This window comes from Mytilus trossulus, chromosome 1 (assembly GCF_036588685.1).
Source record: "Mytilus trossulus isolate FHL-02 chromosome 1, PNRI_Mtr1.1.1.hap1, whole genome shotgun sequence".
Taxonomy (NCBI): Eukaryota; Metazoa; Mollusca; class Bivalvia; order Mytilida; family Mytilidae; genus Mytilus; species Mytilus trossulus.
Window position 1 is genome coordinate 48,414,111 of NC_086373.1, and position 24,608 is coordinate 48,438,718.

Here is a 24,608-nt window from a genome sequence, read left to right on the forward strand (position 1 = left end):
TCTATGGCCGACTGCGGTATTGGCTTTGCTCATTGTTGGAGGCCGTCGAGAAACCTATAGTTGTGAATATTTGTGGCATTTTGTCTATTGTGAACAGGTGTCTCATTGGCAATTTCACCACATCTTTTTTTAATATATATATTAAACGTTTTACAAATCGCACTTTTCCTGATTGTTAGTCAATTTTGTCAATTTGAACTATTACCGTTCAATCGAATGCATTATCAATTAGTTGCCCACTTAAATGTCTTGTCATGTTGAAAACAATCTCGAACCGCAGCATTTTTTTTTATTTAGTCCAGTGGCAAACAGCGGTCAACCGTCATAAAGGTCGTGAAATATAGAAGATCAGAAGGTATGTTAAAAGAACAAAAGTACAATACATAAAATTCCTTTAAAGAAACCGACGATACCATGGCCAAAATCGAAAAAGGTGTTTTTGTTTTTGTTTGTTTGCCTATAATTGTTTGTTTGTTTGTTTGTTTGCTTTGTTTTATTTCAAAACCAGTTTTATGTTACTACATAATATATCGTTCAAAAATAGAATTGGACATGACATTGTGGAAACCCGACAACTTTTACAGTTGAGATTGGAAACGAGGAATGTTAGAGTGCCTGTGGGTAGGATAAGAAACTAAACACAATTACATTTTCAAGCTAAAATAATAGATATAGTGCTACTAGCAGTTACTGTCCTGCCAGCGCCAAGCCTCAGTGAAAGTGATCGAACATAACTCGTATCATGCCATTAACGCTGCCTCTATAAAAAAAACTTTTATGAACCAGTTGTATCGTGAGCGATTTAAAGTTCTTTATCAGGAAGCCCTGCAACATTCTGTATGTGCCTGTACAAAGTCCGCAGTGGTTGTAGTTTGTTGCTCTATGTCATATTATTTTTTTAACACACTATATATTTAGTGTATGTGATCCCAAGTCAAGAGCTCTTATTCAGTGATTGTTTTTTGTTGCTGCATATTTTAACTCTTTTTCATTTATTTTCCGTTGTTTCAGGCTGTTTGTTTTTTCTTTGAATTTTAATGTCAGGGCCTTTTATAGCTTGCTTCATGGTATGGAATTTGCTCATTGATAAAGGTAATTTTGGTGACATGTAGTTGCTAGATTCTAGCAAATTGGTCTCTGATGGTTTGTTGTCTTATACTACAATCAAATAAGCTTTCTGAATCTGTAAGACAACTTACCTTATTTTTATTTAGACCTTCAAAGGAATACAAATACCCACACACAGTATATTATTTAATAGCAAAATACATCATTCATTCTTTCAAACAACTACACTAATTATTGCACATTTCATAATCTAACAAGAAAATGGATATGATTTAAATTATAAAAATGATAATAATTATATTCAAACAATGATTCCAAGTCAATTATTTGATCGCTGCTTCTTGAATAAACTACATTAACATGATTAAAGAATCCTTTTATTTTTGTAATGATGAATGGTAAATCTTTCCGGACTTTTTTTTTCAAGTTCTACCATTTCATAGAGTGTGATACGACATTTCTCCATCGAGACAGTTATTTTTTTCAAATTTGATAAACAAGGCTCGTAGATTACTTTCATAACTATTTAAGCACCCTAATAATGGCAATGCAACATATAAGGTAAAGTCAGAGACAACTTTTGTCCGCCATTTTTTTCCTGACGTAGTCGGTATAGTTTCGGTTTGTGCCCTTTGAACTTAAGGACGCTTAACTATGGCAACAGAATACGCATGCTCGAAAATCCTTTCTGTGATTGGACAAAATGCTGTCATGGTGGGTGATTTGGTTGTGTTTGAAAAAGCGTCTCGTTAATTATATCGTGATGGAAAGCAAGTGTAAAACTATAAATATTTGAACTAGATCTTACAAAGATTTATATTTTTATTAAAATAATTGTTTCTCCAATAGCTCTTTGCATCCATGACAGCTGTTTATTTGGGACAATTATATAATTCTTAATGTAAACTTTATTGTACTAACGTACATGAATTTTAGAACGCACCTACGCATGTGAGATTTCCGCGGGGTTTTGGTGAATATAAACATCATTTTACAAAAATACGAGGACCCAGCATACTGAACACAAACAGAGAAAACGTTATTCATATGGAGATTTTAAAATTAAAGAGGTTATGCATCATTAAGTCATTGTGCTTCTGAAGGTTATCGAAATGATAGTTTTAAATATATATACTCAAATTTAAATACGTCGGATATCTTTTTTAAAGATAGTTTTTGTAAATCAATGATCTCGAAAAGGAATTCCATAGCCTATCAATATTTTTCACTTATTGTGTTCCTTAATTCTCTACTGACTGAAAGTATCATTTTTAAATTTGAGATTTTTAAATTTCCCCCGAAAACACCCTTAAATAACAATAAGATTTAGAGAAACAAATACACATGTATTGCAATACACTTTATCTAAAAGTGAATGAACTTGCTTATATACACAAGGAAAGCCCGAAGCGCTTTACTGGATTTATCTTCATTGGAAACTTCAGAAGCCATTATTTGATACTTAAGAACTGAATGCTTCTTTTTGTAACTTCGTTGGGGTGTAAAAGCGTTAACAAAATTACATTTTGTATGAAGCGCGGAAGCGCTTCATTCTAAAAATGTGCGCACGGTCAACGCTTTTATAACCCTATGCAGTTACAAAAATAAGCATTCTATACTTATAATTACATTTTTTAGTTAGGATAATGAAGACACGATTTTTACCAAGTTTTTATTTAATTTACCTGTGCACTTTATTGTGGGACCTTGAGTCATCACGAATGATTTTTTTTATTGTGTAATGAAGTTGAATAAGAAAAAACACGAGATTGCAATGTAGCCAACCAGAATAACGCATTATAATGAAACACATCTAAAGTAATTACACGTGTGTAATTATAACCATATGTACACTAGTTTAGCTTGCATGAGTGTCTCCCTTCACAGAAGAACCTCAAGTCAAGGTTTGCATGCATGATCGACCTAATGTTCTTCGAACGGGTGCTACAAAGAATTAGAAGTACTAGATAAACATTGTCTTATAAATTTACTGCTTTCTGCCCACTGCGGAATTAAGTCCTGTGGATACAATCCGTCATTATCTTTGACGTGTAGATTACTATCGAGTTTCATCAAACATTTAACCGATTTTCTTCGTCCCCATTTGCATGCATAGTGGAGCGGAGTCTTTCCCGTACTGTCTTGAACATTTACGCTAGCTCCATTCCAAACAAGAAAGCAAATAACATCATTATTTCCATATTGACTAGCAAAATGAATTGGTTGGCGACCATCGGCATTTGTTGATTTAACATCGGCTGACTTACTTATCAGAAGTTTGACTATTTCAATATTACCATCCGCACATGCAAGGTGTATCGGTTTAGTTTGTCGTTTTCCGTCACAATTTGGATTTGCACCATAATGAAGTAAAAGTGACGCGCACTGAAAACTTCCACTATTGCATGCGTACAACAATGGGGTCATCTTAAAACCATCTGTTATATTGACATCAGCTTCTGATGCCACAAGCATTTGCACACTGTCAAATCTGTGATCATATGACCAAGCGCATGCGTAATGTAAAGCGGATTTGCCTTGGTCATCTACAGCATTGATGTCGGTTTTTACATCTAACAGTAGTTTCAAACATGAGTATGCACCCTCATGATCAGAGTGACACCCTTCTGTAGTTGAATGTATAGGTAATCTATTATACTTGTCGCAAATATTAATGTCAGCGCCATTCTGAATTAAAGCTTCAACTGTTCTCCAGCGCCCATTTTTACAAGCATAGAATAACGGCGCACAAAAATCGCTATCTTTTGCATTGGGATCGCAGCTATGTTCTAGAAGAAAGCATACAAGATCTACATTATCACTCATAGCAGCAAAATGAAGAGATGTTCTTTCCATCCAGTCTTTTTCATTTAAACATGCACCGGCGTTGCTGAGAAGGCTTACGCATTTAATGCTACCAGCGTATGATGCATAGTGAATAGGTTGCTTTCCGGCACCATCTGCATTATCAGCGATACTTCCATTTTTCAAAAGAAGTTCAACGCATGAATCACTTGAACTTTGGCATGCGTAATGTATTGGCTGCATGCCTGAATTGTCTATTCTATTTACGACATCATTTCCAGTTTTTTCCAATACCAGACGTAAGATTTCAACATCTCCTGATCGAGCTGCACAATGCACACCATTCAATTTGTATGGACGTGTGATACTACTCGTATCCATTCCAAAATCTAACAAAATCTTAACTAGTGTAGCATCTCTCCTATTTATAACTGAATGGAGACTTTTGATTGGTATTTCAAAAAATAAGTTATTTGTGTCTTTTATCTTATGAAGCAAATGCATAGCTAATTTAGTATGACCATCGTCTAATATAAATTCGGCTAAGGATCTTTGACCATCCATGCTCTCGATAAAACTTTCAAATTGAACTGCCGACAAGTGTTCTATGCCTTCAATAAATTTCGACAACATGACATCGTCTTGAATAGACGGGTTATTCATGACATTTCTTATATTTCCTGTCTGTATATCTGAAATCCACCGTTTTGACAGACATTTTAAATGCGATTTTTTCAAAACGATAACATCTAACTCATCACTATTTTCTGATAAAACTGAATTTTTGGTTCTTACACGCTGCTCAATAAAGTGAGCTGATGCTAATCTTATTATTTCTTTCGGGTGCTTTTGTCCAAAAACTAAACAAACGGCATCAAAAAATGAGTCGTGTAAAAATATATACACGTCATCTACTTCTTCCACATATACCCCTAATATTGCCTCTACAGATTTCTCCATCTGATGCAAAGCTGTCCTTTTGTTCATATCAAATGCCTTGATGACTGTGTTTAGTTTTTCTTCGTCCATACCATCGTCTTCAAAGTCGTCGTCCAGATATTCAACTGGAAGGCGCCCGTCGTGGAGAACAATTAGAACCATGATACAAAATGAGTGAATATCATAATCAAGAAGTTCTGAAATGTCTTTTTGTAACACCGACAATGGGTTTTCAAAGAAATTTGCATTATTTCTCAAACGATGATTTTTTGCATATAATTTGCAAATCAAAGGGAACCCGGGAGTATATCCTGACATATCTTTTACAAGTTGCGTTGGGAAAAGGCCATGACCTTGGCAGTGGCGGGCAACTAACATTCGCTTTTCGACATTATTCATACATAAGCTTTCGTCGGTAATATCGAGGAGTGAATTAAAGTAACGTTCACAGGAACGCAGCATATTTTTTGCTTGTTGAGCCACCATTTTTCTTGAGGTAAGAATTAATGACATTTTTTGTTTTGATACGATGCTGTCAATTTTATCATAAAGCCTTGACCAAATTTCAATGAACCTTTTGTTTAATGTTGGGGTTCCAAAGGCATCATCGACGAAGTATACTATTTGTCTACTTGGATCTATTGCTTGTTCAAGACAATGTGGGTCAGAAAATATGAGGGGCGTATATCCTTTTTTCTGTAAATTATTTAGAACATTAACGGCAAGCGTAGTTTTCCCATCCCCGGCATTACCAATGATTATAACAATGCCATTCATCAACAATCGTTCCATTGTTTTCTCAAATGCTCTTGTTTTCACAAATAAATCAATGTTTTGATTTTTATGCTCCATGAATACCTTTGTCTGTTCTGTAAAAGTGTTGCAAGATTATATAAATTGAATCTAAACACATTGTTTTATGTTTTGACATTTCAACAGTTCGACGTCTATATTTTGAAATAATATTCTACTTACAACAGTTTAGACTTTGAAAAATAATAATGAAATCATGAACAGTTGACTTTTCTATCTTAACTTCAAGGCATATAATTAGAAAAAAGTTAAAGATTGCATTAGCCGTATAATTTAAAGCTTTGGATATTTATTTAAATAAATTTTCCATGATGTGACAAATGTATAAATATAAATATATGTGTAAAATTAAAACTACTTTATTCAGTTAACAAAGTATATAAAAAGGAGAGAGAGAATTCTTTTTTACGTTTAATGGTCTTACCTAAGTATCTGTACAATGGATCACTAGTCCTGTTCTCAAAGACTATAGTTTTTAATTCATCTTTATACCTCCTACTGTCACCATTTAGCATTACATGTTGACGGCTATTGTCTAAAAATATTAAACATAGTGTATTTGTTTTATGTAATGTGAGGTTGTTATGATTGTATTTCGTAAATAAAACTTAATTAGTTCTTCTTGTATGATTCTATTTATTGTAATTATAAAGAAACCAAGGTTTCAAAAGGCAATCTTAACCCCAGATTAAGTCGGAGATTCTTTTGTTTACCCCCTTTAAACCAATATCCCCTCTACTATAACTTTTCGCGTTATGTTTGGGTTAAGCGTTACCGATGAAGGTAAATAAAAAAAAAAACACTTTCAAATGTACCAAATTTTATATTCCATAAGTATAAACCTTTGTATTTTATTTGTTCCCTCATCTGAGAAAGGGGATAGGATTCAGATAAAAGATTTACGTATAGTTATAATAATCACTGTATAGGACTTGAGACTTAAAATTTTAGATTAAATACGCGCCTATCCAAGGCAACTCTTCTTAATCGGTGATAAGTTTGCGAATTAAATTTTGTTATAGTGTGTGATAACATTGTGTGAGGAAATTCGATGTTTGCTGTACCACTGTCTACTCCAGCGCAATTTATGACAATACCACTGCATCAATCAGAATGACTTTTTTTGCAGTGTTTTGAGAAATGATTTTACTTTGTTGTCGCGTATTATTCGTGAAACATTCAATGTTTTAAAAAGGCAAATTTTCTGTATAAAGTCGATGATTATGTTGACTTTTGAAGGCCAAACTTTCTACAGCCTTACATACACAAATAAAAGATCCAAAAACTATACCAATATATAACGGCATGTTTATAAAATTATAGCAAATCTATTGGCAAATTTTTTTTATTCGTACATGCAAAACAATGAACTTTAAATATCTAACATTTTCTCCCTACCCAGTTTTTCCCTATACATTTTTATGATGTGGACTGGTCATTGTTATTGAATCGTATGCAATTTGATTGGATTAAGTTGTTATTAGTTTACCTTCAAACTTGTTTTTGCTTTTCATACATCACTATTGATTAATAGAACGTGCATGGATGTGTACGGTAACTAAAATGACCTTCAAACTAGACACTGGACGAGTCAATACTATGTTTTATCAATGAAAGTTAAGGTATGAAAGGTTAGAATTGCCACTTCTTCTATTTTTTTAAAGCCTATTGTGGAGATAAAAGAGAAAGTTTACAAATGAGACGTTTTGTTCCATAAAACAAGTCATTTTCTAATAAAAAATGCCGAAATATATTTTACGCACGACTACGGCAGGTAAAATCATTATTTATCAAAACCAAAAAACGCATTTTTCCGTCTCATTGGAATATGATGATAACAATTAATCCCAAACTTAAGAAGTAAGTAAATAAAGTCTAACTATGTCCGATCTGCCTATTTATGCACATCAAAAGTCAATACGATCGTTTTAAAGTCAATTTCGTCCACCTCACACAATCTTGTTAGGCACTATAATTGTTTACACATATGGAGCCTCAATCACATAACGAAATTGTATATCTTTTACTTATTTTTTTTTCAAATGTTGTTGTTAAAACGACATAATGATATTTCATATCTTCTTTAAATCTAGAATTTTTTATGTTAATATGTACAGTCCCTATCTTCTAAATTAAGTTATAAATTTCATCATTTCTGGTGTGGCCTAAGCAATAACTTATCTTTTTCAAGCGATAAATCTTTATTGATTGTTTACTGCTTTTATTGTAGACTTAAAAGTACACATTAAAATTGTATACTAAAACAGATCCAAGTGTGAAAGGAAAACTTTTCAACCTTTTCCGGAAGAATGATACATGTTAAGGTACAAATACAAAATTTTAAAACCGAAAATTACTCATCCATATAAATAAATGATCAGTTTAAGGTCTACCAATGCATTTAATTCATGTCTTGAAAAAAAAACCAAATCACGAAAATACTGAAAATTCAAAAAGGATAGTCTCTAATCAAATGGCAAAATCAAAAGCTAAAACAAATAAATAAATGGATAACAACTGTCATAATCCTGACTTGGTACAGGCATTTTCCTCTGTAGAAAAGGAGTATTAAACATGGTTTCAAAGCTAGCTAAACCTCTCACTTGTATGTCATTGCATCACATTCCATTATATTGAAAATGATATGTGAATAAAACAAACAGACATAATAGGTAAAATTGGTCTGCACCTGATCAGTATCGAAAATATTGTTGAAGGACGTACTATGGCTTATACTAAGTAGTTGCATATTTTCACTGATCCTTATATTATAACTCTCTTCTATGCTGTTAAGATTCAAAAGGAATATAATAATAACCCATTCTTTAACACGGATATATTCTTTATCTGAACACAGTTTTAAATGTTATGAAGTACCAACCAGTTTGCCTTAGAATCAGACAATGATAAAAGCATGACAAAAAACAATTTGATAGTAGTTATGTTCAAATTGTGTATTGGTGAATGAAAACAACTTTCAGGTTTTTTTTCGTGTTCTGGTTCGTCAGGTAGAAACGGAAGATCACCCATTTCTAATTCAAGATAGGATAATTCAAAATGAGATGGTTCTGTCAGTAGTTTTTTTTCGGTCATGTTTTGATTTTTTTCCATAATTGCCTGATTCTTACAAAGCACTTAAGATCATCGATATAATTCAGAGGAAAAACAATGACCAAAATTACATATCCATTCCTCTCTGTGATGATATATCCAATTTCAATAAAAGAGGTGAATCACACTTAAAATAACAGGACTTAAAAGAAAAGATAGGAAATAGATGAATTGGTTTTACCTGCAAAACCATCAAGTTCGTCCTCTCCGTCTGTGCTTGATATCGAACAGGTTTTCTCTTTTACTGAAAAATCACAAGATAGCCGTTGCACTGAGCCATTAATGTCATCTGCAAGGTCTGCCCTTCCAATTTCTCTTAAAGAATTAGACAATACCGAAGTATAATTGACTTTATGCTGCTCTGTGACAATTTTCCAATGACTTAACATTACAGACACACATTGTAAAATACTCGAGGGGTACGCTGCACGCAACTGTTCCATCTGGACGGTGTTGAAACCTAGATGCACCCCAAGTAGCTGCCATTCTAAACCTATCTTCGTACAAAGTTTTCCAAGATCTGAAACATATATAAATGTACGTTTTCTTTCATTTCAAATCACTATATATATGGCTATAAAAGGAGAAAAATGCAATACAGATTCTAGTGTAAAATTTTATGCAGGTGGCATCGTTGTGAACAGAAACTTTTTCAAAGCTTGAACGAATTTTCTCTTTATATTTTCATAGAAACTGCATAAAAACCAAAGAGTGAAAATTTATTAACACGTTGTACAGAAATTAAACTACTAGATGAAGAGGTTGTTCTTTTTATATAACCTCTTGCAGGTTCAACTCCCTCAGGCAAAAATGACTTTAGATGAACTTGGCTATTTATTTTAGGTATTTTTGACATAGAGCTCTTCAACGGTTTCAGTACTTATACATCTATGGATTTCAAATGTTTAGCTTTGAGCGTTCCTGATAAAGGTTAATCCAGAAAAGCGCTTTGGACGCATGCAATTATTAAACGTGTTGTTTGTAATTTTTTACATAACTGGGTCGACACCTCTGCTGGTGGACTATCAGTCCCTGAGGGTATCATCAGCACAGGAGTAAGTACTTCGGTACTGACAGGATTTAACAAACCTTTCTTAAACTGTTCGTTTATAAATTTTGAAATTATAATGAAACTAAGGTTTCAACTCCCTCAGGCAAAGTTGACTTTAGACGAATTTGGCTATTTATTTTAGGTTTTTTTGGCATGTAGCTCTTCAACGGTTTTGGTACTTATACATCTTTGGATTTCAAATATTTGGCTTTGGGCATTCCTGATGAAGATAAATCCAGAAAAGCGCTTCGGACGCATGAAATTATTAGATGTGTTGTTTTCATTTTTTTTAACATTACAATTTCGATTGTGGTTTTAATTTTCAAACAATGAACATTCAAGCAAACCTGAAAATTCTTTTTTTCATATAGAAATAATAATCAAGATTTCTAAGAGATTTAAAATGTAACCTTTTAGAAGTGTTTAACAAAATAGCAAATATAACTCAAGTACACAGAATGCCAATTTTGAATTATGAGGTTTGAGGGAGTGAGATATGATAAAAATCATCAAAGAAAAGCGAAAAGATTGAGACTCATCCGAACGTCTTGTTTTTCAATTATATAGTTTCAATTTCCTTATGACAACGGAAAGACCAAGGCCAATTTTAATGATTTAAATCATTCACAAGTGTTTACTTCCGCCTGTCTGAAAAGAAGTGCGTAAAGTAACACGTTTACATGTAAACATAATGCGTTATCAAATTATTAATTAATGTAGCATTTAAAAACATATAAGTTTAGTCAAATATTTTTATTTCTTATATACAATATGTAAATTTTTTCCTGAAAGTTGTCTTTCTCAGTTCCTTGAAGCATATAAACAAAACGAAAATCAATGCCAGGCGATTCAAAAGTTTACAACTTTATAGTAAAGCATGAATATTGCAGTGAGGGTTTTTAGAGAGGGGTCCCAAAAGGATGAATCCCGCAAGAATTATCGTTATCCACATGCAGCCCATACTTTAAGTTTCTTTTTTTGTGGGAAGAAGAGAGGTATGTCCACTACTTTCGACTATACCAACACCAGTATTATACTGATGTACAATGATTGAGAAAAAAAAAGAAGCAAAAAGTAAAAGGTAAAAAAAAATAAAAAATAATCCCAAGCAAACAATTAAAACAATATCGGAGAGCACACCATTGACATTATTTTAAGAGGACAAACAAAACCGTGTAAGACAACTTTGCTTGTGAGAGTTGTCAAACTTGAGCAAATTTTAGGATCAATGCCATGAAAAGTTTTCATTGACTGGACTGGCAGGATCAGTGTTTAAAGGACGAATAATCCTTGTTTTGCTACTTTTGAAAAAGCCTCCCTCTAGATGAAAACTTTAGTTTAAAGTCATCGTATTCATTAGTAATGTGAAAATGATAATTGCAATTATTTAAAGGTGTAAAGAAAAAGAGTCAGCTTACATTTTGAATCCATTTTTAACATCCATCATTAAAGAGCGTCATAGTTGATTTCCGAATCATATGCGATAGGTAGGAGTGTTTAATGTTGTTTATGGACAGATTCACATACATATGCGAGGGTTAAGATGAAAGTACTTGAACTAATCAAATCAACCCCAACCATATAGGGTCACTTATCCCTGCCGGAGTTACAACTTTAAAAGAGGGACGAAAAATACCAGAGTCAAACTCATAAATCAAAAATAAACTGACAACGCAATGACTAAAATTGAAAAAAAACAACAACAAAAAACCAGACAAATAATAGTACACATGACAAAACATAGAAAACTAAAGAATAAGCAACTTATGATATTTAATTGAATCTGTGATATTTTTCTTTGTTTTTTTAAAAATGAACTACGAGTTTGTTAAAGATAAGGCTTCCTGATTTGTAAAATTATCCCTTAAATATTATCTTGCTGTTTAAAAATATAAATTTGTCAGAGTCATCGTATTAGTTAAGGATTGTGATAAAAACAATTGCATCAAATAAAAGAAATAAAAAAAAATCTGCTTACTTTTAGACTCCATATTTAACATCCATCATTTAAGAATGTCCTAGTTTACTTCCGTCTTATATACGTACATACCGTACGTAGAAGTGTATTATGTTTCCATGAATGAATTCACATCTGCGGAGGGTGAAGATCTAAATCTTTAATTTCATTTATTTGGCCCTAATTTACTATATTCTTTAAAGTTTTACTTGTGTATTTGAAATTTAAACTATACTGGACTTAATGTAGTTTAGTAAATGAACAATTTATATAATGTACATTTATTCGAAGGTTGAAATAATTTATTCTGCATCAAGCAACAGAAATACTCAATCATAAACTGGACATATTTTATGTAGTTACGTTTAAGATATGGGACAATCTAAAAAGAAAACAGTGAAAATCCAAAATTAATAAGTTATAAGAATTTCAACAAATTCAGACAAACAAGCTCAAATCACTTGAGTTTAATCTATTTATAATTTGACAAATATTTTTGTTAAATTTTAAGAATGCGTCAAAGTACAGTTATAGTTTTTGAAGACATATGCAAAAATGTTCGTATGGAAGAGTAAAAAGTACTAAAAACAATATTTTGCAATTCATGCATTTTTTAAAATTACATACAAAGTATATTTATTACATCAATACTATGGATGCTGGCTGAGTTTTTCTTCTCCGAAGATATCACCAGCCCAATAGTCAGTACTTCTGTGTTGACATCAGTTATCATTGCTATGGTCATTAAAATACTTTGCAGAAAGTTTGAAATACTCAGGATTTTCTACCTCAGGAATAGATAACCTTAGCTGTATTTGGCAAAACTTTTAAGAATTTTAGGTCCTCAACGCTCTTCAACTTCGTACCTTATTTGGCCTTTTAATTGTTGGTTTGGATATGAGAGTCACTGATTAGTCTTTTGGGGACAAAACGTGCGTCTGGGGTATATACAAAAGTTCAATCCTGGTATCTATGTTGAGTTATTTGAAGGTAAACAGAAACCATCGAAAAAGAAAAATGCATAGGTTTTTTAATCGGAATTAAACAATTCTTTTTGTGATTTTTTTTAACATGATGATTTACGAAACCTATATATTTGCAGGAAATATATTAGCTTATTCTACCATGGGATATAATAGAACAGCTTGCAAACTCAGAAAACACAACCTAGAAAATAAAGGACTAATCAACACAATCCCTACCAAAATCTTAGGGTGATATTAGGTTTTCTGGGACGATAAACAGATATTGCTCCACATGTGGAACTCCAAGGTAAATGCAAAAGGGTAAGATAGTTGATAAAACATGAGAAAACAAGAATGTGTCCATAGTACACGGATGCCCCACTCGCACTATCATTTTCCATGTACAGTGGACCGTGAAATGGGGGTCAAAATACTAGTTTGGCATTTAAATTAGAAAGATCATATAATTGGGAACATGTGTTACTTAGTTTCAAGTTGATTGGACTTCAACTTAATCAAAAACTACCTTGACCAAAAACTTTAACCTGAACTTCGCACTATCATCTTCTATTATCACTGAACCGTGAAATTGGGATCAAAACTTTAATTTGGCATTAAAATTAGAAAGATCATATTATGGGGAACATGTGTACTAAGTTTAAAGTTGATTGGACTTCAACTTGTTCAAAAACGACCTTGACCAAAAACTTTAACCTGAATCCTCGCGAAAGGACGCACATACGGACGGACGAACGGACGTACAGATGAGAAAACACAATGCCCCTCTACTATCGTAGGTGGGGCATAACAAACATTCGACTATTTCAACCAAAGGATTGAATGTAAAACAACTGTCATATTTCTGGTTTGATAAATCGCTACACATTGTTAAAGGGGCACTAGCTGTCAAGTTCATGTTCACCGATTTTAATCAGATTCATATGTTTGATTTATAACAATGTAAAACATTTATTCAAACTATCAAAAGTCTAAAATACACAATTACCAGGACTTGGGAATTAAAATACGTAGCTTCGTTTCGTGTGTATTTCAAATCAGACGCCATCTTATCAATTATCGAGTTGATCTCGAAAATCATCCGATTACCATATAAGCGATGTAAATATTAACCTAGATATATAGATTATTTTAGGTCTATTTAATTTTATATTATAGATGAAAAATAAATGTTTATTATCGTCTTTACCTGTTTTAGAATGATATTGTGTGGATCGAATCAGTCAATCAAATAATTTACCTTTATTTCACTTTCAATGTTGACATTCTTTTCCTTTAAATAGTTTTACACATACAATTCACTTCATATCCATTTCAAGTTAAGGGGTTAAATTACAGTTTACATGCGTACGATTCAATAAGGTCGAATTATTCACTTGCAAGTGAATAATTCATAATCAAATTTTTTTAAAACTTATTTTGACAAAATTGAATCATAATAGCTGCTTAAAGCGAATTATTATTTCAATATTTGCATTTCATTAATGATTGAGCCAAAAAAAAAATGATTAGATTTTTGATATATCTCGTAGCTAGTGCACCTTTAAACACATTTTAGGCCTAGTAAGTTTAGACAATTGTCAATGTAAATATCACAGAGATATAAAGCATCAATGTAAATATCATATTTTGAGAAAAAAAAGAAATACTCCAAAGGAGCACCACTGAGAATTTTTTTAATCATCAGTGTCTTCTTCTTCGCCGAGTTATTTTCTTCGTTCTAGAAGCACATGTGTAACAACGAGAAAGAAAGGAAATTATAAGGTATGTTCGAGTTTTTCTGAATTGAGTATGTTATCATTAAAAACAATCTAGAATTTAATCATCACTATACAGGAAGAAGAATTACTAAATGTCGTATTTATCTTTTTTTCTGATTTTCATTGGATACCAAATGTATTTCACTTCCCTTTTAAAACATTTTTGTTTCAAGAGATTTATATCAAACTATAAACTTTAAAAAGAAATACAATTATCTGTGCCAAATTTGCAATAAACTCAAGCTTGAATACCAAAAATAAGTACGTCATCTCTTGACTTCTTTGAAAAGACTGCTCAAAATAAGAATTATATAAAGGTGTTTCTCCGTCCTTTTATTTCGACTAATTTTTGTGTTTGAAATGTTAGCGTTTTGTCTTTGTTAAATTTCCAAAAGGAAAGCATTATATTTGTTTTTCTCGATCGATTTATGACTTTTGACACCGGTATACTACTGTTGTCTTTATTTGTATCATCCTATGAACTGATTTTATTTCTATATTTTATTTATGTGTAAAATGTGTTAGGGATATAAGATTATGCATCTGGTGTATTAAAGATGGTACAGTTGAATATTAATACTACAATTTAGTCGATACATTTGCTGGCGGTCTGATAATCATCTAGAGTATGATCAATAGATCATTACTACTGTACTGGCAAGAATGTACGGATATTGTTCAAGTAAACTTACAGTTAAAGATGTGTATTAATCATATGATATTCGGGAATATAAGTATCTCACTTACTGTGGATCCATTATAATTAGTTGGATTACCTATGTTCGTGGATTTCGTGGTTACAGGTGAGCCACGAAATTAGATGTTCAACGAATAACAATTCATATACAGTCTTATATGCAGACTTAAAAAAAAACCACGAATTTACATATCAAAGAACATGCAAGTTTTCCTTTATCAAGGAAAACTAGTAATCACGAATAATCTGTTTAATTGAAGTCTGGAGCTGGCATGTCAGTAACTGCTAATAGACCCTTGTTAATTGATATATCACTGTCATGTTACTTAGTTTCTTCTGTAACCTATTCTGACATCTTACACAGGCTTCTTTTTAACTGAGTTTTCATTTGCGTATATCTGTGTTTTTGTTTATTCTTCATTGGCTATAGGTATAGGGGTGGTTGAGATCTACAAAAACATGTTAAACCCCGCCGCAGTTTTGCGCCTGTTTAAAGTTCGGAGCCTCTAGCAGTCTTGTATGCTTTCTGCTCTTTGGCCAGGTTGTTATCCTTTTAACACATTCCTTATTTTCGTTCTTGATTATATGAACAGTAACAGATATACGAATAATAAAATTGAGAATGGAAATTGGGATTGGGAATGTGTCAAAGAGACAACAACCCGACCACAGAGAAGACAACAGCGGAAGGTCACCAACAGGTCTTCAATGCAGCGAGATATTCCCGCACCCGGAGGCGTCTTTTAGCTGGCCCATAAACAAAAATATATACTAGTTCAGTGATAATTAACACCATACCAAACTTTAAATTGTGCACAAGAACTAAAATTAAAAATAATACAAGACTAACAAAGGCCAGAGGCTCCTGACTTCAAAATATTTAAAAAAAATCATATTAGCTGTTCCTCTGACAGACACTTGTTGCAATTGTTATCAACTAGACTATCATTTGTGGGCACTACATTCCTTCAATAACCATTCTGACAAAAATGGTCTTGGTTATTGTTAGTGTTTATGCCCGCTGTAGAAAGGCATACAGTTTTACACTTTTCCATACGTTCCAAAGTTTGTTTCTGTTCTCTTACTTTAATTTTCCGTATCCAAATGTTATGAAACTTATTAAAAATGCTAAATACCACATAACACAGATCACGTTTGAGTTTTGGTGGGGTCCCTTTAACACTAAAAAAATAAGCCCCTTTACAAATTTCAAATATTTCAAAATGTGCACAATGCAATAGATAAGATATTTCAGAATTGTCAAATATTTATTCAATACCAGGAATTTCAACTTCGAGACCACTGGAAATATAAAGTTGAACTTAGTGAAAACTAAAACTAGAGTGCTCGGCATTCAGTTCTACAAGTGTAGAACTCTGAATAAAAATAAAAGATAGATCATCAAACATAGTGTAAAATATATCATTAGTTTTTTTTCTGCAGGGGCATCATTTTTGTCAGACCAATTGAAAAATAAGTGAGAAAATATTTACATTGAACCTTTGGAAACAGACTCTCGAAATGAAAATTATATTCTAGTGTTTACAGATATTTGTTTATAAATTCTCTGTCATTTAACATTGTTCAATCTCTGTTCTAATAATCCAGTGATCCTCTGATTTATCTCATGAAAAGTTGGTCTGTCGTCAGGGTCTGATTCCCAGCATCTCAGCATTAAATCATATCTAGTCAAAAAGAAAAAATCACAACACATGTGAATAAACAAATTCAAGTGTAAAATACTAAATTAAAAAGAGCTATGCATCTGGTGCAGTAGATTGTGTACCGTTTAATGTCACGTTCTACGCATACCATTTGGTCAATATATCTGCTGGTGGACTGTTTGTCTCAGAAAGTATCGTCAGCCGGATAGAGTAGACGTTGTTACTTACGGATATTGTTCATTAAAATTTGGTGGTATGTATTTTTATAAATCTTTTTAAATTATGAAATGTATCTGTCCCATTTTGTTTGTTCGTGGTTTGCAAGAGTTTCAAATAACTTGGATCGATCATCACGGAAGAGTCATTATTTGTCGAATTTCTCATTAAGTGCAGTATACTTGAAACTGTTTAATGATATTTATAACCTTAGATGTATTTGGCTAAACGTTTAGGAATTTTGATCTTCAATGCCTTCAACTTTGTATTTTATTTAGCCTTTTAACTTTTGTGGATTAGAGCGTCACTGATGAGTCTTTTGTAGTCTTACAAGGTGTAGGATTTTCAATATTATGACCTCAAAAATCAATGAAAAGACATTATTTGTCAAAATGCACATCTTGTAAATTAAGATTGGAACACACATTATCAATGTTATTCCAATGTGATTTCATTCAACTAGTCTCAAATGAACAAATGACGAATCTAAGTAGTAGATAATTAGACCAAAACAGTTGGTTTGATGGCACTCTGTAAGTTTTTCTTTTGCTCTATTATCATAACTTCACATACATTTGGACATTTGATTCATTACAAATAATGTGTCTGCGCAATCAAATTTATAACGTTTATTTATACTACTAATGAGGGAATTCCTCTGATTGGGGAGAAAGTCGCCAAGAAACTTTTCGGTTATCATTCTGTAAGTCCTTAAATAAGGAATCAACTGTAAACCTGGTTTTATAACTAGCTTGACATCTCACTTGTACGAAATTAATGGTATACATCAATCTCTAACAAACACCTTTCTTTAATGAGTGTTAAAAAAGAGGGACGATATATACCAGGCCTTGAAGGCATAAATCTTTGCTCAGTGCTCTAAGCACAAAAATCATGCTCGAAACATGAAATCCAGCAATTTGATTGGTTGATTTTTCGAGTCTGAATACAAAAATCATGCTCGAAAGTTTTATGACCGTGAGGCCAGAGTCATATATATATATATAGTCAAAGTCATAAATCGAAAATAATCTGACAACGCCATTCGTAAACATGAAAAAGACAAAAAGACAAACAATAGTACACATGACACAACATATAAAACTAAAGAATAAGCGACATGAACCCTACCAAAAACTAGGGGCGCTCTCAGGTGATCCGGAAGGGTAAGCGGATCCTGCTCCAAATGTGGCACGTAAAACTTGCATACATTGCAGATTGTTGTCTTATCAATAAGTAATGTATCCATTAACTTACAATAGTGGTGGGCAGAAATCAGTTCTTTTCAGGCGCTCGCCAGATTGTAAGTAATTACGCATGTCAAAATCATTAATGTCGCAATAAGGAGCGGAACCTCTTGCCATTATTTCCCAAACAACTACACCGAACGACCACTACAAAACATAAATAATTTTAAAATTAGTTATTTGTAGTATATCACAAAATCGAATCACAGTGATGCAACATATTTATATATCAATAAAATGTCTTCATTTGCATATTTAATGAAATCTTTTTAGTTATTAAAACGAGAAAGTGTTTAAAGAAGAATCCCAAAGTTTGAAATGGTTAGACTTATAGATATTTGTTAGATGTTTAGCTCTGTATTGTAAGTTCTTGAATAAAATGATATACTCACTTATTAAAAGTTATATACTGCTGTTATATATTTTTTTGTTGAAGACCCGATGTCCCTTTTTAGAGTCGCAAACTTTTGTTTTAAAATAATATTTTATTGTGAGATATGCCATCCATGTGAAATTATATTTTTTTTAACGTAGTCAGTAGTAGTTTCGAATTGTTCCCCATTGATCTAATGAGGATAAACTATATTAACGGTTTGCTCATCTGTTCTCTGGTTTGACAAAGCTGTCCATGTCAATGACGAGGCTCGAACATACGTTTGTTTAATATTTTTTTTATGTTCAGTTATACATATATATATATTTAACAATTCTTAAACAAATGTCAGTTGCAATACCACAATTAACAAAAATGCGGAATGATTGTAAACGATTGGTAGTTTCATATGATGCAGACCAATCGCGCCAAAATATAAAATGCCTTTCTATTATATATGTATCGATAATACATGTGCCTTATCATAGAACATTATATCTATACAGCTTGTAAACAAATGTGAATAACGTTAGTAATTGAATCAGAAAAAAATGTTCATATACATACGATGTCTGATTGGGTACTATAGATCCCGTTTTTTAAACTTTCAGGAGCCATCCATTTAACTGGTAACGTTTGCTTGTTATCACTGCTATATACGTTTTGTGTATATACATCTCTAGCCAGCCCAAAGTTTGCTACTTTAATCTGTAAGTTGTCATCCACCCTGTAAGGTACACTAACAGTGTATGTTCTATATAGGCCCTTCTGGTCTTTATGATTTCTGGATTTATAACCTTCTTTTTTTTTTAACTTTATGCTTCAAGCTTATTCTTTAAAGGCAATTCTAGGAAAGTGGGAAGAGTGTTCCAAAATATCATCTTTATAATCAGTTACATTTCATCCATTACCTGCCAACTGCTTACTAAGTCACGAGTTTTATAACGAGTAAGAATATGATATAGCTTGCTATCAACTCGATTTGGTTAATTTCAATATAATTATAAACGAGCCTTCGTCGAGTTTACTATTACCATTTAAATTAAATAACGAGCATGACGCGAGTTAATAGCAAGCGATATCAAATTCGAACGAGTTATTCATGTTGTTATACCTATTTCTCTTATGGTTAACACTTTCATTGTGTACAATAAAAAATCTGCGAATCGTTGATATAGCCTGTTGCACATACCAGCATGATGTGATATGTTTCGGCGTCCAACTTTAACTTCAGACATTTTAAAACTTTGGTACGCTTCAGAACGTAAATTTGTCAAAAAGAAGTTTTCAAGGTGATAAGCTTGAGTGTTTGTATATTATTGAAAAAATCACATAGGCTTGTTGCCATTGACGAAATTTTCATGACATACAAGACGAATAGATAATAAAAATGTCATTATATCGCCGATTGAAGCTGGATAAGCCAATCAAATAAACGCAGTTTTCGTATCACTTTTTTGTATCATACTATCTTTAACGTGATACGAGAAATATTTCGTCATTAAAGAAGTAGATAACAGGCAACACACATAAGATAATTCATATTATATATTTTTACAATTTCAACTACATCGAGGGTTTGAGAGTGATGTGAAATGTATGTAGTACATCTTACATGCAGTTTCTTGCTGCTAAATCTCTATGCACAAATTTTAAGCTGCAAAGATATTCCATACCCATAGCAACATCTAGTCCAAAGGTCATCAGGTCTTTGCAAGATTGCACCTGTAGAGAATGTCAATAAAATTAAAGCATTTTTGATAAGATTAGATAAAAAACAAACGAAAAGTGTATTTATTCCTTTTATCCAAACTACACTTTATAATCGTTTGCTACTCAGATCTCATTGAAACTAAAATATTCTTTTTACTAAAATTTACTTTGTTTTCTTTTATTTTTGTATAGACTATATTCCCATGTGGAATGCACATCTGGCCTGCTAATCTCATAAGGATCAGGTGGTTTTGTTTCATGTATTAGCCTTATTTTGTGGTTTAAAAATAAATTCATTACGTTCAGTATCTCTCTTTTATAACAAATTTATATGTCGTACAGTTAAGAAGTTTTTCCATGACATAATTTTGATAATTTTGTCAGATAAAGCGCAAACATATTTTATTTATTTGAGAAGATCTTCTCAAAATTCACGTCGGACGGCAAAACGGAAACTCAGAGTGTGATGATTCTAGCATACATTTCATTTGTTCGAAAGATATTTTCCTAAAACTGATATGTGAATCGGAATTTGATATCCAATAGTATACGAAAAAAAGTAAGATAACAAAAATAGTGTGAACTTGTTTTCGATAGCTGCGAACATGTTTGGTATGATGTGTGAAGAAATTTGTCATTCATTCTGTGCTTAGTTATATATTATACTATTATGTTAAAGGTTTTTTCTGTGCTAATTTTCATTGTTTGTTCTTTTATGAATACATGTATTTTGATAGTATATTGATAGAAAAGTATAAGGTACAAATAATAACTATTCTGGCCTCGCATCAATTGTTATCTTGAGAAGTGTTTTTTTTTCTTAAAAATTGTGCTTTGATTTATTTTTTAATAATTTTTCATATCATCCTTCTAGACGTGTCTGCGTTTATATTTATAACGCAACCAAAGGGGCGCCAAGCTGATGGACAGTTTTAGTATACCCATATTTCTACATTAAATTCAACGCCTGAGGTCATAATACTTTCAGCACTTAAACTTATATACTTATTTCTAAATAAAAGTAAAACATGAAACATCAAGTTAAAATGAATGATGTACCATTATAATGAATTGAGATCTACAAAGCATTAATACGTTTATCTATGACTCTTGCAGCATTTAACAACACCAAGAATTAAAATAAAATGAGTTCTAACTTACATTATCATCTCTTTGAATATAAGACAGAAGATTGCCATTCACCAAGAATGAAAAAATAATCAACGGGAATTTATCAGGAGCGACGGAAATGCCAAGTAGTGACAACACATTTGGATGATCAAAATCTTTCATGATCATAGCTTCATCCAGGAGGGCATTAATGTCCTGTTTTCTAGATTCTACAATTATAGATCATTATCAGCATTGGAGGAAAAATGATTGGATATATTTAAAATCAGAACTCTATATAAATGTGTAAACTCAAAAATGCAAATGAGTTTATAAAAAAGAAAGTCTTGCCTCGGTTGTTAAATAATAAAGGAAGTAGAGCAATATGGCTACCTTGAGTTAAGAATGACATTCATACCCTTGCTTGACATTCAGGGTAATTGTGATCGATAGAGATATATATGTCGCCACGTCTATACAATGATAACCTTTTCTGACGTGGAGGAATACATTCAGTCTATTCAATTTTAATGATACTATTACATGTATTATATGCGGAGGTTTGACTAACCATAAACCATTTTCAACCCACCATTTTTTCTTAAAATGTCTTGTATGAATTCAGGAATATGGCAGTTGTTATCAAATAGTTCTTTTCTATTGTATGTTGAAAACGAAGGAATTCAAAACAAAGGATGTATTAAGAAACGTTATGACCGAAATAGATGTAGATAATTCAATCAGAAAATCATGAATTCAATAGCATCCAATACTTGTTCAAGTAAAAAAAGCAGGTTTTTCGTCGGTTCGTCAGAGATCATACAATTTTATCTGAAACAATATTTGTCCAGAATAAGATAAACATAATAACCAATTGTCAATTAATCATTTGATGAATGCATTGGTAGAATTATTCGCTAAATATATTTTTACGTTGATCATGTTTGAAAAAAATAAACAGTTAACAACTTTTGTTGTCAGTGCAAACCATGAATAAAACATTAGCATGGACTATTTAGCAAAGATCATTTAAATGCTCAATGTTAGAACCTTTTTTCCGTATCAGGTTTTGATTTTGTAATTTTTTGTTTCTATTTCATTTTAGAATTATTTTGGCTGATCTAAATGTGGTTATTTAAATTCATTTTTTGTGTAGTGTACAAATAGGGGAAGGGGTGACAGGTCTGTTTCTATCTGCACTAGTCCTTTCCCTCTGTATTTGGGATGAAGTGTTGTATTTAAAAAAAGTCAATACCACTTACTTTCTGAGAAATAGAAAAATTGTATATCAAATAACTATACACTTTAAGATGTAACACAAAAGAAACAAAACTGACAAACATTTTGTAACGTATAGCTTTTGTCTGATATATTTGATACCTACTCAGAACGGTTTTGACGGCAACAAGTTGTTTTTCCCTATCTTCCATTGATGAAAGATACCCCTTGTGTACACATACCAAACTCCCTGTAAATAAAATCAGAGGAAAAAATAATAAAATAATTTGAATAATAACTAGCTGCATTTTCATATGCTGATTTTCTTTCTAAAATGTAGAAGCAGTATACTGCTGCAAATCATAATATCATAAGTCTAGATCATGGTCAGCTTATAATAGAGTCAGGCAAGATGCATTGACAGTGCTAGTATCTCCTGCTATCTATAGGCACGCAATAGCTTTTATGCCATTGATTTGAAAGTTAACTGAGACCTCAATTGACCATCAATAACCAGCGATGAATTGAAGTGGTCGAAAGAAAGTTATTACAGAAACACACGTTTCAGTTTGTTGAGAGAGTGTGATAATGTCTTTCTTCCCTACAAACTTGAATGAGAAATATTTAGTTTAAGAAGAAGTCAAGGTTGTGTATTTCAAAACACACTATGGCATACCGTACCGTATAAACTGAATGACTAGTGAACTATTTTTTAAAACATTCTATGAATTTGACAACAGGGAAACTGCGTTTGTCATATATTTCATATGCAGTATTTTGAATTAAAATTGAGAATGGAAACGGGGCATGTGTCAAAGAGAAAACAACCCGACCAATGAGCAAAAACATGCAGCTGAAAGCCAACATTAGTCTTCCACACAGCGAAAATATCCCGTACTCGGTGACAGAATTCAGCTGACCCCTTAAACATTGTGTACTAGTTCAGCGTAAATGGACGTCACATTAAACTCTGAAACATATAAATGAACCAAAATTTATTTAAAAAAAACCCCAAACATACAAGACTAAAAAAGCCAGAGGTTCCTGACTTAGGACAGGCGCAGAAATGTGGCAGGTGGCAACATGTTTTGTAAGCTCTCCAACTCTCCCCTATTTCTCAAGCCAATGTGAAATAAAAAAAACCCAGCAATACACAAAAATGACATCGATGAATATAAATTTACAAAAACTACTAGCAGTTACTGGCATGGCTGCTCTAGACCTCAACAAGACATCATTGAGATGGGACCCATCTCTGTGGGTCCGCTGTAAATAACGTGCTGTAAAAAAATGATGTGGATAAGCTGATATGAAGGCCTTTTTTAAAAAGTTATTATATAGTCTCGTTGTGCTAAGAGTGATTTTATTCTATGTGTTAAAGTGTTATATTTAGCAATTTAATTAAACTGATAAATATCCTAAACTTACTTTTATAGTATAAGAGTGATATGACTGCATGGTGTGAATTCATTGTTAACCACAAGGTGACTTCTGAATATATGGGTTGCTATATAAACTTTGAAATCATAACAGTTCTTAAGATATAAAGCGGACACGATCTTTACCATAGGACATGGGTTGTCAACTGAAACCACAGATTTTGACCTTGATCTTTGACATAGCAAGCTGTACAAACATTAAGCCACACCCTCTGGCGTTGTTTATATACATATCAAGTATAAAGTATGAAATTATAACTGTTCTCTAATTATGATCGGACAAAATGTATTACGGACGGACAGACATAATGCTCACTATAGGGCGACCCATCATTAGACGCGGCCCTAATCAATCTGATAAAAAAGATTATGTCTTCATCATATGACAATCAAGCATAGTCCCTCCAATAAGTGGTTTAGCATCATTCCATAATAACATACACG

General features: G+C 32.3%; 2 protein-coding genes across 3 annotated transcripts in view; both read right to left on the bottom strand.

Moving 5' to 3' along the window:
* Positions 1 to 1,241: 1,241 nt before the first annotated feature.
* LOC134726224 (uncharacterized) lies at positions 1,242 to 11,868 on the bottom strand. 2 transcript variants are annotated; one of them, XM_063590635.1, is made up of 4 exons: positions 11,766 to 11,868; positions 8,918 to 9,256; positions 6,050 to 6,160; positions 1,242 to 5,681 (listed from the first exon to the last, which is right to left on the bottom strand). In XM_063590635.1, exons 1-4 carry the CDS (start codon positions 11,785 to 11,787, stop codon positions 3,013 to 3,015), a joined length of 3,141 nt encoding a protein of 1,046 aa, XP_063446705.1. In that variant the 5' UTR covers positions 11,788 to 11,868; the 3' UTR covers positions 1,242 to 3,012. The 2 variants fall into 2 exon arrangements, with proteins under 2 accessions (XP_063446705.1, XP_063446698.1); XM_063590628.1 differs by lacking the exon at positions 11,766 to 11,868 and adding an exon at positions 11,206 to 11,311.
* A 4,565-nt stretch (positions 11,869 to 16,433) lies between these two features.
* LOC134722794 (macrophage-stimulating protein receptor-like) overlaps positions 16,434 to 24,608 on the bottom strand; it is a 35,629-nt gene continuing 27,454 nt past the window's right edge. Inside the window, exons 12-17 of the mRNA XM_063586453.1 lie at positions 22,892 to 22,975; positions 21,559 to 21,737; positions 20,300 to 20,409; positions 19,252 to 19,411; positions 18,322 to 18,458; positions 16,434 to 16,869 (exon numbers count right to left, since the gene is read on the bottom strand). Of these exons, the coding sequence (XP_063442523.1) occupies positions 16,755 to 16,869; positions 18,322 to 18,458; positions 19,252 to 19,411; positions 20,300 to 20,409; positions 21,559 to 21,737; positions 22,892 to 22,975 (785 nt within the window). The 3' untranslated portion in view covers positions 16,434 to 16,754. The remainder of the gene's footprint in view (positions 16,870 to 18,321; positions 18,459 to 19,251; positions 19,412 to 20,299; positions 20,410 to 21,558; positions 21,738 to 22,891; positions 22,976 to 24,608) is intronic.

Excerpts from the sequence above, each read along its gene's own strand:
- LOC134726224 (XM_063590635.1), bottom strand. The coding sequence starts at position 11,787 with ATGTTAAATATGGAGTCTAAAA. Across the intron at positions 9,257-11,765 it reads GTTAAATATGGAGTCTAAAA|ATCTTGGAAAACTTTGTACG; the intron begins GTAAGCAGATTT and ends TATATGTTTCAG. Across the intron at positions 5,682-6,049 it reads TCCATTGTACAGATACTTAG|AACAGACAAAGGTATTCATG; the intron begins GTAAGACCATTA and ends ACACTTTTACAG.